Raw genomic sequence first — 14,516 nt, 5'->3', positions numbered from 1 at the left:
GGGCTGGAGGACACTGCAGGGGGAAGGGGGTTATCCCTGAATTTGGGTTGGGGTCCTGGGGTGTATCGTTTCCAACACTCCCAAAAAGGACACCAGACTGGGAATGGGATTGGGGTCTGGGGGTGGACTGAGAGGGACAAATAGGGTGTCAGGGAGTGACCCCAGATTTGGGTTGGGGTCCTGGGGGGGCTGAGGGGACTCCAGGGGAATGGCTCAAAACTCTGGGAGTGGAATTAAGGTCTCTGGGACAACTGGAGGACACTGGAGCATCGAGGAGTGATCCCAGGATTTAGGATCAGGGTCCCAGGACATCTCCAGGGGTCTCCTGGCCAGGGCTGCCCTCGTCCCTGAGCTGACCCCCCTGTCCCTCTCCAGTCCCTCCCCAGGGAAGCCTCCCCAAGTTCCCCCCTGTCCCTCAGCATCCCCTGTGTCCCCCTGTGTCCACCTGTCCTCTGTATTCCCTCTGTGTCCCACAGTGTCTCACATTGCCCCCTGTGTTCTCTCTTCTCCATGGCCCCCTTGGCTCACACCCTGGCACTGCTGGCAATGACCGTGGCCACTGCGGCCATCAAGGTGGTGCCCCTGGACATGGCCCAGAACTCCTTTGATGACCAGTACCTCAACTGTGGCCCTGCCATGACTGAGGCCTTGCCGGCCCTCAATGGCTCTGAGTTCCAGGAGAACAAGGAGTTTTCCCAGGCCTGGGTGAAGGCCAGGGCCGAGTGGCAGAAGCGGGGCTCCTCTTCATCCCCTCTGTCCCCAGCCCAGGCCATCGCCCTCATGGCCTACACGATGGGGGACGTGCACAAGCAGCTCAACCCAGCCATGCGCAAGGCTGGGCGCTCCCGCCAGGAGTACCGGGACAACTTCCACTTCAAAACGCTGCATTTCCTGCTGACCCAGGCCCTCCAGAGACTGAGACGCCCTCACGAGTGTCCAGATGTGTTCCGTGGGGTGGGGACGGTCCAGTTCAATGTGACACCTGGCGATAAAGTCCGCTTTGGTCAATTTGCTTCATCGTTGCTGAACAAAACGGTGGCCCAGGGTTATGGGAACATCACAATGTTTGAGGTGCACACGTGCCACGGTGCCAACATCCAGAAATTTTCCTTCAATCAAAGCGAGAAGGAGGTGCTGATCCCACCCTTCGAGACCTTTGTGGTCACCAAAGTCACCAGGGAAGGGAAGAAGGTGCAGATTGAGCTTTGCTCCACCAGGAACTCCAGCAACTACAACTGCGAGTGGCTGCGAGGTGACATCATGGGAACAACCTGGGAGGATGGGGACACTCAGTGAGGGTTGGGGAGCTGGGACACCCAGTGCTGGGAAAAGGGACAGGTACAGGGACAGGGACAGTCACTGCTGGGCACAGGGGATGTGGACACTCAGTGCCAGGTGAGGGGGACAGGAACATCCACTGCTGGGGATACCCACAGGGGCGGGGAGGACAAGGCCACCCATTGTTGGGCACAGGGGAAAGGGACCGCATTATGGCCCACTCTGACATCCCATACTCTCAGAACCCCCTATTACCCCTGTACCTATCCCCTATGGCCCCCTGATCCCCCTGACCCCTTCACACCATTATCCTCCTGACCCCTCTCTTTGTCCCTACAGGTGGGAGCCTCCATAGGAACTCCCCCCACCTTGGGGGGCTTCTCCTGGATACCGTGGCCATGGCAGTGGCCATTGGAACCCTCTGAGCCACATGGCCAACAAGGTCACTGTGGTCTTGGAAGCCACTGTGGAAGGCCATTAGGACAAAGGCCACCCAGACCCCCAGAGAAATGAGGCCACCAAGGCTACTGAGGACATTAAGACCCCTATGGTCCCTTTGTCCACTGTGATCACTGTGGCTGTTATTGCCACTGTGGCCACCATGGCCACTTGGGCCTCTATGACCACTCTGGCCCCTCTGGGCATTGGAACCACCATGGTCAGCATGGCCACTGTGCCCACAGTGACCCATGATGTCACTGTGCCCACTGTGGCTACTATGGTCACTGTAACTACTGTGGCCACCATGGTCAGTGTAGTTACCAAGGTGACCAAGGTCACCGTGGCCACCACAGCCACTGTGGCCATCATGGTCACTGTAACAAGGTGTCCATCCTGGAAAAGCCCCTCTGAGAGCTGCCCAGTGAGGGAGCAATGCCAGGGCAGCAGGGCCAGTAAGGAGGGAGCTGGAGCAGCCAGGACAGTGCAGGAGAGCAGAGATTGGGCAGTGCCTGGGGCTGCTTGGGCACTTGGCAACAGGGGGGCTTGGGAGCGTCAATGTCACAGCCACCTCCTAAAGCTCCTTGGCTGTTTCACCTGATGTAGCAATAAATTGCTGCTTACTTGCCTGGTATATAAAACATGTACCAAAAACTTGATCATCGCTTGCCTGGTGTGTCAAATGTTTATCAGAAATTTGATCCTTGCTTGCCTGGTGTATCAAAATTTTACGAAAATTTGCTGCTGGCTCGCCTGATGTATCCACTACAGCTCCTTTAACACCTTTCCTGCAGGTAGCCTCATTCCCTAAAATAAAGCAGTTCGTAGAGTTTTTGTAAGAGGCAACTTAAAGCTTTATTTTTCAAATTTTGATCTACAAACAGGTGATGGAAAATTTTCATTCCTTTTTCCTCATTCACTGCAGCCCCTCAGAAAGGACCTGGAGGGGCCGGAGCATATCCAGGGAAGGGATGGACCTGGGGATGGGTCTGGAGAAGCAGGAAGGGCTGAGGGAGCTGGTGGGGGCTGCTCAGTGCAATTAAAAAAGCATGAACGATCAGTTTGGGATCAGTTCCAAAGTTCCTGATTTGTGGTAACACTTCAGAGGAAGCATTGGGAGGAAAAAAAAAAAAACCCCAGAATGAAGAAAGATGAAAAATAAAATGGAGAAATGGGGACAGAGGCAGCACCACCCATTTATTTATGAAAAACACTCATGTTTCACTCAGGAAACTCTTTTTCCTTTCAAATCAGGGATTTTCCCTCTTTACTCGCTCATCTCCTGGAGTTGTGGTTTGGGAATTGTCTACCGAAGGGCAACAGCGAGCGCGGGAAATCAGCGGCACTGCGCATGCACCGCCCCCAGCTGCAGTTCCAGTTGCCAACAGCAGGCAGCAGCACGAGCTGCTGGCGCTGCTGAGCGCCCGCCCCACCCCATCCTGGCCCTGGGGACTCTGCAATGGTTTGGGATGGAGCCACCTTAAAGCCCGTCCGGTGCCAGCCCTGCCATGGGCAGGGACATCTTCCCCTGGGCCAGCCTGCAGCAGGCAGTGCCCAACCCAGCCTGGCCTTGGACACAGCCAGGGATGGGGCAGCCAGAGCTTCTCTGGGCAGCCTGTGCCAGGGCATCACCACCACCACAGGGAAAGATTTTATAGGAAAGATGGGTAATGATGTCTTTGAAAAATGACTCAGAGAGTTGGAGATCTTTAGGAGAATTTGTTGTCAGTGTCTTCATAATGGTTCTTGACATCTCTGCATGAGAAGACATGAAGTTTATCACAGAACCCTTGTGGTTTGACCAGAAAGTTTGAAGTCCTGAACATTCGGGAAATAAAAGAAATGGGTCCCCACACGTCATCAGCTTGTTGCAAAAGTTCCCATACCTTCTTGGTGATTTGCCTCACAGCACTGACTCCTTCTTCACGGCACAGCCAACAAACTCCAGCTCTCTCTTCACCCAGCTAACCCACTCTTTTACAGCACTCATCCTTATTAGACACAGCTGTGGTCTCTTAAGGACACACCCATTCCTAATCTTTGATAATTAGTGCAGCTGCAACTCTTCAGGGGTGAGATTACCTTCTGCACTATCTTTATTTTCTTACATTCTATCCCTCCACACCCAAACAGTCTATTCCGCTCTGTCCGTTTATTTGAATAAAGTCTCAAGACTGCTTTTTGAACACTTGGCTTTTCATAGAGTGGCTTTTCCTCACATGGCGGATAGAGCATAAATTTTGACAGGAACAAATGGTAAAAGAATGTAAAAGTATTTACACAGGACAATAAATGTGGCTCAAAGCAGTGGAGAAAGAGATAAAGGGAACTCAAATGGGGTTTTTGACAAGTTCTGTAACACAGAAGGATCAGCACCTTGTGAAAGTGAAAGTCTGAGGCGAGGTCATGTGAGGTATTGGGGCAGTCAATGACAGCGACATCCTGATCACTTTTTAGAAACTCTCAAAGACAAGAGGAATTCTGAAGAGAGGTGGAGCCATGCAAATTATTTCTTGAGAAAGTGCTATTAGATAAGAAACCCATTTTAATGAATATTTATAATTTTGCTGGAGAAATTCCTTGTGGCAAAGTCCCCTAGAGCTCCAGGACCAGGAGAGATATACCGTGAGTCCCAAGCTGATAAAGAATTACGACTTTCTGACACCTCCAGTTCCACCAAGGAGTTCACTCCGTCTGATTTTGGTATCAGGGCTGGGGGGACTCCAGGGGACACATGGACGAGTGAGAGGGGACCATGGCATCAGGACTGGGAGGAACAGGGGATACTGTAGGGACCCTGGGGGAAAATGTGACGTGGGTTTGGAATCCTGCGGAAGCTGGGGAACATTGGGGGATATGGGAATGGGGTTATCTGAGCTCTGGGGGGCAACAGGAGGGAACTGGGGGTGTGACTGGGGCCATGGGAGGGCTGGTGGACACTGCAGGGGGCAGGGAGTGATCCTGGGATTTGGGTTGGTGTCCTGGGGTGTATCATTTCCAATAACTCAAAAGGGGACACCAGACAGGGAGTGGGATTGGGGTCTGGGGCAAGAGTGCCACTGGGGGTCAGGGAGTGACCCTAGATATGGATTGGGTCTCGGAGGGGCTGAGGGACCCCAGGGGAATGACACAAAACTGTGGAAGAGGGTTTGGGGTCCCTGGGGGGACTGGAGGAGGTTTGGGGTCCCTGGGGGGACTGGAGGACACTGGAGCATCCAAGAGTGACCCCAGGATTTGGGATCAGGGTCCCAGGACATCTCCAGGGGTCTCCTGGAAAAGCCTTCCTCCCCTTCCCAGGTTCCCCCCACTCTCTCTCCCCAGCCCCTCAGCAAGGAAACCTCCCCATATCCCCCTATGTCCCTCAGAGTTCCCTCTGTCCTATCAGTGTCCTCCCAGCATCCCCTGGTGTCCCCCAGTGTCCTCCTTGTGTCACACAGTCTGTCCTCTCTGTCCCCCTGTGTCCCACATTGTCTCACACTGGTCCCTGCGACCTCTCTTCTCCATGGCTCCCCTGGCTCACACCCTGGCACTGCTGGCAATGACCGTGGCCACTGCGGCCATCACGATGGTGCCCCTGGACATGGCCCAGAACTCCTTTGATGACCAGTACCTCAACTGTGGCCCTGCCATGACTGAGGCCTTGCTGGCCCTCAACATTTCCGAGTTCCAGGAGAACAAAGAGTTTTCCCAGGCCTGGGTGAAGGCCAGGGCCGAGTGGCAGAAGCGGGGCTCCTCTTCATCCCCTCTGTCCCCAGCCCAGGCCATCGCCCTCATGGCCTAGAAAATGAAGGATGTGTATAGGGAGTTCAATGAAGCCGTGTGCACAGCTGGACGCTCCTGCCAGGAGTACCGGTACAACTTCCACTTCAAAACACTGCATTTCCTCCTAACCCAGGCCCTCCAGAGGCTGAGATGCCCTAATAAATGTCTGGATGTGTTCCGTGGGGTGAGGACAGTCCAGTTCAATGTGAGACCTGGTGAGAAAGTTCACCTCAGTCAATTCACTTTTTCGTTGCTGGACAAAATGGTGGCCCAGCGTTATGGGACAGACCCAATGTTTGAGGTGCACACGTGCCACAGTGCCGACATCCAGAAATTTTCCTTCAATCAAAGCGAGAAGGAGGTGCTGATCCCGCCCTTCGAGACCTTTGTGGTCACCAAAGTCACCATGGAAGGGAAGAAGGTGCAGATTGAGCTGCGCTCCACTGGGAACTCCAGCAGCTACCACTGTGAGTGGCTGCGAGGTGACATCATGGGAACAACGTGGGAGGATGTGGACACTCAGTGAGGGTTGGGGACAAGGACACACGGTGATGGGGACACCCATGACCCAGTGGGGACAGGGACATACACTGTAGCTGGGAGACAGGACACCCAGAGCTGGGGACAAGGTCAGGGACAGTGTTGTTTGGGCACAGGGGTTGGGGACACCCAGTGCCAGGTGAGGGGGACAGGGATATCCAGTGCTGGGGATGGGGACAAGGTACATAGTACATGGCTGGGTAGTGGCAAAATGGGCCTTGTTATGACCCTCTCTGACCCCACACCCTCAGGGTCCCCCACCACCTCTGTCCCTCCCGCCATGGCCATCCTGATGCCCCCCTGACCCTCCCACCCCATGATCTCCCTGACCCCTCTCTTTGTCCCCACAGGTGGGAGCCTCCCCAGGAACTCCCCCCACCTTGGGGGTCTTCTCCTGGCCACCGTGGCCATGGCAGTGGCCATTGGAATCCTCTAAGCCACGAGGTCAGAAAGGTCACTGTGGTCTTGGGGGCCACTGTGGCCACCATGGTCACAAAGGCCACCAGGACCCCCAGAGAAATGAGGCCACCAAGGCTACAGAGGCCATTATGACCACTATGGTCACTTTGTCCACTGTGACCACTGTGGCAGTTATTGCCACTGTGGCCACCATGGTCACTCTAACAAGGCGTCCATCCAGGGGAAGACTCTCAGAGAGCTGCCCAGCGAGGGATCAATGCCAGGGCAACAGAACCAGCGTGAGGGGGGCTGCCTCTCCTGATGCATCAATAAATTGGTGCTTGCTCATCTGTGTAAGAAATGTATCAAAAACTTGATCCTTGCTTGCCGGTGTATCAAATGTTTATCAGAAACTTGATCCTTGCTTGCCTGGTGTATTAAAATTTTACGAAAATTTGCTGCTGGGTCGCCTGATGTATCTGCTCTGGCTCCTTTTAATCCCTTTCCTGCAGAGAGCCTCATTTCCTAAAATACAGCTGTTCCCAGAGTTTTTGTTAGAGGCAGCTCAAAGCTTTATTTTTCAAATTTTGATCTACGAAGAGGTGCTGGAGAAATGTTCCTCCCTTTTTTCTGAAATGGGAAATGTTTCGCTTTTTCACTGCAGATGCTCAGAATGGACCTGGAGGGTCTGGAGCATGTCCAAGGAAGGAATAGAGCACCAGGAAGGGTCTAGAGCACCAGGAAGGGCTGAGAAAGCTGGTGGGAGCTGCTCAGTGCAATTGAAAAAGGATGAATAATTATTTTGGAGCCTGTTCCAAAGTTTCTGATTTGTGATAACACTTCAGAAGAAGCATTGGGAGGAAACAAATAAAAACAAACTGAATGAAGAGGATGAAAAATAAAATAGAGAAACGGGGACAGAGGTAACACCATCCATTTATTGATGAAAAAAACCTGATGTTTCACTCAGGAAACTTTTTTCTTTCAAATCAGGGGTTTTCCGTTTTCCTTCTTTACTTGCTCATCTCCTGGAACTTGTCGTGCAGTTGTAGTTTGGAAAATATCCACCGGAGGGCAGCAGCAAGCCTGGAAAAATCAGCAACCCTGCTCCACTCCCAGCTGCAGTTCCAGGTGCCAACAGCAGGCGGCAGCACGAGCTGCTGTCACTGCCGAGCGCCCGCCCCGCCCCGTCCTGGCCCCAGGGGCTCTGCAATGGTTTGGGATGGAGGGACCCTGGTGTATTGACCCCACTCTTTCCAACATCCCCAGATCCCTCCTGGCCCCAGGCCACATGGCCGGCTCCACTGGTCACCCACCAGCATCCTCAGGTCCTTCTCCACAGGTGCTCCTGCAGGTCAACCCCAGCCTGGACTGGCACTCGGGACTGTCCCTACCCAGGGGCAGGATCTGCCCTTGCCTTCTTGAACCTCCCAATTTCCAGCCTTTAAGGCCCTCTGAACTGGAGGATGTGACAGGATGCTTCGCCTGGAATGTGGCCAAGGGACGATGCCCCATTTGTGGCCATCAGGGCTGCATTGAGAGAGGTCTGGTGCTGATTTTGGTGCTGAATTGGTCTAAAACCAGCCCAAATCACCAACCCAGAATTGATAACTAAGGCTGAAGCACCAGAGCTGGGCCTGGCCATCCATCAGCTGACTGTGGGAGTGTGCAGTCCCCTCTCAAACAGAGATTCCTCTCCCCTCTTTCTGCTTAAAATGAAATATGTGTGACATTCCTCCCTCGGGAAGGGGATGCTCCCAAAGGATCCTCCTCAAGGCAGAGAGAAAGAGACATTCCCATAAGTGCTGGTGTGGGGACTGACATTGAGGCTTGCCTAGGAATTGTCAGATTTTTGCTTGCTTTATCAGAATTCTTTAATGGCACTGTTTTGATTGAATATTTTAATAGAATTTCTTTGCAAAATGACATTGGTAGCCATGGTGGCTATGGTAGCCTTATGGCTGAGAGATTCTAGATGATCATGGTGTCCACAGTGGCCTTAGTGGTTATAGTGACCATGGAGGCCAGAGTGGCAGTGGTGGCCACAGTGCCACAGTGATAATGACCACAGTGACCTCATGGTGGCAATAGTGGTCAAGGTGGCCATAGTGGCAGTGGGGGCCTTGGCTTGGTGGCCTTGTTTCTCTAGGGGTCATGGTGGTCTTGGTGATCATGGTGGCCACAGTGTTGACAGTGATCTTGGTGATCATGGTGGCCACGGTTGCCGCAGTGACCACAGTGACCTTGGAGCCCATGGTGGTCTCGTGGCTCAGAGGATCCCAGTGGCTGCTGCCAGGGCTGTGGTGGCCAGGAGGAGTCCTCCAAGTTGGAAGGAAGCCCTAGGGATGCTCTCACACATCAAAATTATGATCAATAACTTATCGCCCTCTATCACAAATCCTATTCTGAACCCTAGTTGCTAACGTCCTCATCCTAACCTGAGTGGGCAGCCAACCAGTAAAACACCCATTCATCATTATCGGCCAACAGCCTCATTCACCTACTTCACAATCTTTCTAGTTTTATTCCCCCTTGTGGCCGCCCTAGAAAACAAACTACTCACACTCCAACTAACTCTAACAATTTATAAAAACATTGGTCTTGTAAGCCAAAGATTGAAGAATAAACCCCTTCCTAGAGTAACCCTAATGTTACCCCACTACTTCAGGAAGAAAGGTCTCAAACCTTCATCTCCAACTCCCAAAGCTGGCTTTTTAAGCCAAACTACATCCTGACCCCTCCGCTAAACAGCCCAATTGCCCCTCGAGATAACCCACACACAAGCTCCAGCACCACAAACAAAGTCAACAACAACCCTCACCCCCCAATTAAAAACAACCCCACCCCCTCTGAATAAACAGAGCCGCCTCACTAAAATCCAACCAAATACACAACAGACCCCCATTATTCACCGTCCCTTTGTCCACTAATTGTCCCAACACATCCCCAATAGCAAGCCCCACCACAACAACCAAACTTATCCAAAAACTGAAACCAACAACCCCACAACCAGCCCAAGCTTCAGGATAACAACACTGAATAAACAAACACAACCAACATCCCCCCTCAATAAACCATAACAAGCACCAAAGATACCAAAGAAACCCCCAAATTCACTAATTAACCCCACCCTGCAACAGCCGCTACAACCAACCCTAACACCCCATAATGAGGAGATGGATTAGACACAACCGCCAACCCCCCTAAAACAAACCATGGTGGCCAGAGTGTCTGTGGTGGCCTCAGTGCCACAGTGACAATGGTGGCCACAGTGACCTCATGGTGGCAATAGCTGCCAGAGTGGCAGTGGTGGCCTTGGTAGCCTTGGTGGTCTTGTTTCTCTAGGGGTCATGGTGGTCTTGGTGATCAAGGCGGCCACAGTGATCTTGGAGGCCGTGGTGGTCTCAAGGCTCAGAGGATCACAGTGGCCACTGCCAGGGCTGTGGTAGTCAGGACGAGTCCTCCAAAGTGGAAGGGAGCCCTGGGTGTGCTACCACCTGGGGGACAAAGAGAGGGACATCAGTGGGATCATGGGGGAGTGAGGGGTTGGGGGAGGACCATAATGGGGGATTAGGGGTGACAGGAGAGATGGGGGCATGAGGTGACAGGTGACAGGCTACAGGCACCAGGGAGGTCAGGGGAGTCATGGTGGGCTTAGGGATGACAGGGGTAGGGGAAGTCAGGGGATGCTGTGGCTGGTGACAGGGGGTGTCAGGGTGTTGTGGTGTGTTTTCTTTATCTGTCATGTTCACTGTTTAATTTCTGGTTTTGTAATCTCTCTATATTTTCCTCCCCCTGTCTTTAGAGTGACATAGACTTGTTTTTTCATCATTATTCAGTTCAGTTATGTACCTAGCAAAAACTAACAGTAAGTTTAGGACTGTCTTTTGTGCTTGGGTATGTGTGGCAGCTATCTGGACATCTTCATCCCCTTTGGTGGGGAGGCACAGGATCGGAATGGGGACATCCCTGTCTCTGTTTCTCTCCCTGTTGTCTCCTGGCTGGGGTTTCCCCATTCCCCCTCCTAGATGTGGGAATCCCCATCCTGGTGCCCTGTCATGGGTGTTCCTGTCCCTGTGTCCACAATGGGTGTCCCCAAATTTGGTGTCCCCAGCATGGGGTGTTCCTGTCCTCAAACTCGCAGTGAGTGTCCCCACCCCCTGTGCCCTGTCATGGGTGGCCCCTGTCCACAGCAGAACTCCCCAGCACTGGGTGTCACAGTCCCCCCACCCCCTGTGAGTGTCCCCAGCACTGGGTATTCCGGTCCTTGTTCCCAGCAGTGGGTGCTCCTATTCCCACAAACACAGTGTCCCTGTCCCCCATGCCCAGTGAGTGTCATTGTCCCTGTGCCTTCTCATGGGCCACAGTGGGTGTCCCCATCGCCCCAGGCTGTCACCTGTGGTGTCGCCATTCACCCACTCGCAGTTGTATTTGCTGGTGAGATTTTTGGTACGCAGATGAATCCTCATGCTGTCTACTTCCTGCCAGATTTCAGTGACCTCGAAGGTCTCAAAGGGTGAGATCAGCACCTTCTTCTCATCAGGATACTTGGAGAATTGCTTGATTCCCACCCCATTGCACGTGTGCACCTGGAACACCGTGGCATTCCCAAATATCTTGTCTGTTGTTTCACTCTCTGACTCCGACATGAATTGACCGAAACGGACGATGTCACCGGGCTTTCCCTTGAACTGGTACCCGCTCACTCCCCAGTATATTTTGTGACACTGTGGTCCTCGAATGACCCTCAGTATCGTCCAGGCCTGGGTCAGCAGGAAATGCAGCATTTTGAAGTGGAAGTTGTCCCGGTATTCCTGGCGGGAGCGCCCGGCCACACGCACGGCTGCGTTGAACTCTCTGTAGAGGTCATCCATTGTGAAGGCCATGATGGCGATGGCCTGGGCTGGAGATGACAGAGGGGACAGGGGGGACCCCCGACTCTGCCACTCGGCTGTGGCCTTAGTCCAGGCCTGGGCAAAGAGAGGGTTCTTCTGCAACTCGGAGCTGTTGAGGGCCGACAACTTTGCATTCATGGCAGGGACACAGTCCTTGTACTGGTCATCAAAGGAGTCCCAGGCCATGTCCAGGGTCACCACCTCAACAGCTGTGGTGGCCATGGCCATTGCCAGCAGTGCCAGGGTCTGAGCCAGGACAGCCATAGGGTGGAGATGCCACAGGGACCAGAGTGGCACACTGGAGGACACAGAGGGTACACAGAGGGGACATGAGGAGGGTTCATCAGTGAGGGACTGGGGAGGGAAGTGGGGTCAGCCCCAGGAGAAGGGAGGCATTCCTGGCCAGCAGACCCCTGGACATGTCTGGGGTCCTTGATCCCAATTCCTGGGGTTACTTATGCCTCCCCAATATCCCCCAGACCCAGGAACCCCAATCCCAATCCCACAGTACTGTGTCCTCTTGGCCCCCCAGAAGCCCAATCCTACTCCCATGACTACAAGTCCCCTCAGCCCCAGCAGGATCCTGACCCAAATCCTGGAGTCACTTCCTGAGACCCCCAGTGTCGCCCTCTGCCTTTCCCCAGACCCCAATCCCACTCCCATTTTCCAATTTCTTCAGTGTCACCCCAGAACATCAACCCAAATTCAGGCATCACCCTCTGCCCACACAGTGTCTTCCAGCTCCCCCCATGACCCCAATCCCACCATCCCATGTCCCCCTTCATTTTCTCCCAGAGCCCCCCATTACCCCAATCCCAGACCTGTGACTCCCTCAGTGTCCCCCCATGTGCACTATCCCAATCCCACAGTCCCATGTCCCCCCCAAGTGTTCTCAGGTGTCCCCCCAGCCCCAATACCAAAATCAGCCGGAGTGAACTCCCTGATGGTACTGCAGGTATCAAAAAGCTGGAATTCCTTATCAGCTCAGACTCACAGTGGATCTCTGCTGGTCCTGCAGGTCAAGGGGGATTTTGCCACAGGGTCTTCACCCACCATAATTGCAAATGTTCGTTATAATGTGTCCCTCATCGAATACAGAAACTTCACCTTTCCTAGCAATAATTTGCATGGCTCCACCTCTTTCTTGAATTCCTTTTATGGTGCTGGAGAGTCCTAAAAATGAGTTTTCTCAGTGTGGTTTTCACTGAGTGCACCAGTATGCCAGATGATCTCATCTTGATCTTTAACTTTCGGCAGGCACTGCTGCTCCTTCTGTGTTACAGAATTTGCCAAAAACCCTTCATTGTAGTGCCCTTTATCTCCACATTATAACATTCTCCACATTATAAGATGAGGTTCCTTTGCTCATCTGTGTACACACTTTTACATCCTTTTTTTTTTTTTTTTTTTTTTTGTTGCTACTTCTTCTTTAAGCCCTATGCAGCACTTTCAGGAGAACTGAAACTTTCTTTTCTCTCTCTTATTGCTCAGCCTCCATGACCCAAATCCCACAGTCCCATGTTCCTCCAGTTCTTCCCAGTCCCACTCCCCACCGCTCACTGAGTTGCTGTCACACCTCAGATACCAATTGGGGTTCCCTATCAGAGGACATCCCTGCAGACACCTTGAACTTGGGGATGATTTCTTGGGGCAGTGTCTGGGTGACTTTCCTGGCCTTGTTGTTGTGGCAGGAGAAGTTTTGGACCCCAAAAAAGGGATGCACCAACACCAGGAGATACCTGAGCCCATGTTGGCGTGGTAACTCAGAAAATCCATTTGCCAGTTATGCCCAGGAGTGTTTCCTCTTTCAATGATGCCTGGAGGTGATGGTTTGGAATTCAAAGGAACCTCTCATGCAGTTTTAATGCAAGTCTGTTTCCCACAGGGATTTGTTGATCCCCATGCTGGTGTGCCCTGGATTGTATTACAGCCACTTCTTTGGGCAGCTCAGCTCAGCTCAGTCACCCAGGCAGTGCCCCAAGGGATCATGCCCAGGCTCAAGGTGCCTACAGGGATGCCTGTTGAGGGATTGTTGTGGGAAAATGGACACTGTGCCCAAGCCAGCCTTTATGAGGTCTGAGTAGAATTTCACATTGTCCCCCACAGCTCAAACACAGCAAGAGCCTACTCAGGAGAAAAACAAGTCCAGGATGTGAGGCGCGCTAAGAAGACAGAGCAAAAAAACCACAGCAGAGTGCATGAAGGCAAAACAATAAACCACAGTGAGATGCATGAAGAAAGAAGACTAACCAATCCGCTGAAGGCTTGAGACGCATGCACAGCTAGGCTAAACCAATCATGTATTAGCTTGAAACATGTGAACAGCAAAACAAAGCATAAATACAGTGTGTTCTTGTAATAAATTTGACTTCACTTGATCATATTGATCATGATGTGATGTCCCATTGCTGATCCTCCGCAGATGTCATCTGATAAGGGGACCCCAAGTGGTATCTGAGGTGTGAGTGCAACTCAGTGAGCAGTGGGGAGTGGGACTGGGGGCAACTGGGGGGACATGGGATGGTGGGACTGGGGACCTGGGGGCTGAGCAATAAGAGAGAGAATAGAAAGTTTTACATCCCGTCATGGTGCTGGGTACAGCTTAAAGATGAACGGGCAAAAACCAAAAAAGGATGTAGAAGTGTGGACATAGCAAGGCAAAGGTTGCTGGAACCTGTGGAGAAACAGATAAAAGGAACTCCATTTAGGGTTTTTGGCAAGTTCTGTGACACAGAATGAGCAGCACCTGCCCAAAAGCGAAATTTTGAGGCAAGGTCATCTGTGATATTGGGGCACTCAGAGAAAACCATTTTGAGAAAATTCATTTTTATGACTCTCCAGCACAATAAAAATTCTTTCCTAAAAGAGGCAGAGCCATGCAGATTATTTACAGGAAAAATGCTGGTTTCTGTATTAGATAAAGGACACAATTTCATGTATATTTATAATTATGATGCATAAATACCCAATGACAAATTCCCCCGAGCTGCAGGACCAGGAGAGATCTGCTGTGAGTCTGAGCTGAGAAGGAATTCCATCTTTCTGGTACCTCCAGTTCCATTAGGGAGTTCACTCCGGCCGATTTCGGTATCAGGGACTGGAGACCCTTGTGGGGGAACATGGGACTGAGGGATTGGGGTCTGGGGGGGCATTTGGGGTGTCACAGGACAGGGACTGGGGTCCTGGGGTGGTCCAGGGACCAGC

The 14,516-nt window shown here is 52.4% G+C and overlaps 2 protein-coding genes and 1 pseudogene across 2 annotated transcripts; 2 read left to right on the top strand and 1 right to left on the bottom strand.

Moving 5' to 3' along the window:
* Nucleotides 1-510: 510 nt before the first annotated feature.
* Nucleotides 511-2,322, top strand: LOC128949056 (GPI-linked NAD(P)(+)--arginine ADP-ribosyltransferase 1-like). Its single transcript, XM_054293862.1, has 2 exons — nucleotides 511-1,247; nucleotides 2,193-2,322. Exons 1-2 carry the CDS (start codon nucleotides 511-513, stop codon nucleotides 2,320-2,322), a joined length of 867 nt encoding a protein of 288 aa, XP_054149837.1.
* A 2,932-nt stretch (nucleotides 2,323-5,254) lies between these two features.
* LOC128949055 (NAD(P)(+)--arginine ADP-ribosyltransferase 2-like) lies at nucleotides 5,255-6,454 on the top strand (annotated as a pseudogene).
* Nucleotides 6,455-9,828: 3,374 nt separating this feature from the next.
* Nucleotides 9,829-11,576, bottom strand: LOC128949054 (erythroblast NAD(P)(+)--arginine ADP-ribosyltransferase-like). The gene is made up of 2 exons (XM_054293860.1): nucleotides 10,814-11,576; nucleotides 9,829-9,914 (listed from the first exon to the last, which is right to left on the bottom strand). The coding sequence occupies exons 1-2, from the start codon at nucleotides 11,574-11,576 to the stop codon at nucleotides 9,829-9,831; spliced, it is 849 nt and encodes a 282-aa protein (XP_054149835.1).
* Nucleotides 11,577-14,516: the final 2,940 nt, after the last annotated feature.

This window comes from Melozone crissalis, unplaced genomic scaffold (assembly GCF_028551555.1).
Source record: "Melozone crissalis strain CALT ecotype California unplaced genomic scaffold, PUWL_Pcris_2 ptg000195l_1, whole genome shotgun sequence".
Lineage (NCBI taxonomy): Eukaryota > Metazoa > Chordata > Aves > Passeriformes > Passerellidae > Melozone > Melozone crissalis.
This window is presented reverse-complemented; position numbering and strand designations above follow the sequence as displayed.

Excerpts from the sequence above, each read along its gene's own strand:
- LOC128949054 (XM_054293860.1), bottom strand. The coding sequence starts at position 11,576 with ATGGCTGTCCTGGCTCAGACCCTGGCACTGCTGGCAATGGCCATGGCC. Across the intron at positions 9,915-10,813 it reads GGTGAATGGCGACACCACAG|GTGGTAGCACACCCAGGGCT; the intron begins GTGACAGCCTGG and ends TTTGTCCCCCAG.
- LOC128949056 (XM_054293862.1), top strand. The coding sequence starts at position 511 with ATGGCCCCCTTGGCTCACACCCTGGCACTGCTGGCAATGACCGTGGCC. Across the intron at positions 1,248-2,192 it reads AACTACAACTGCGAGTGGCT|CCAGGACAGTGCAGGAGAGC; the intron begins GCGAGGTGACAT and ends GAGCTGGAGCAG.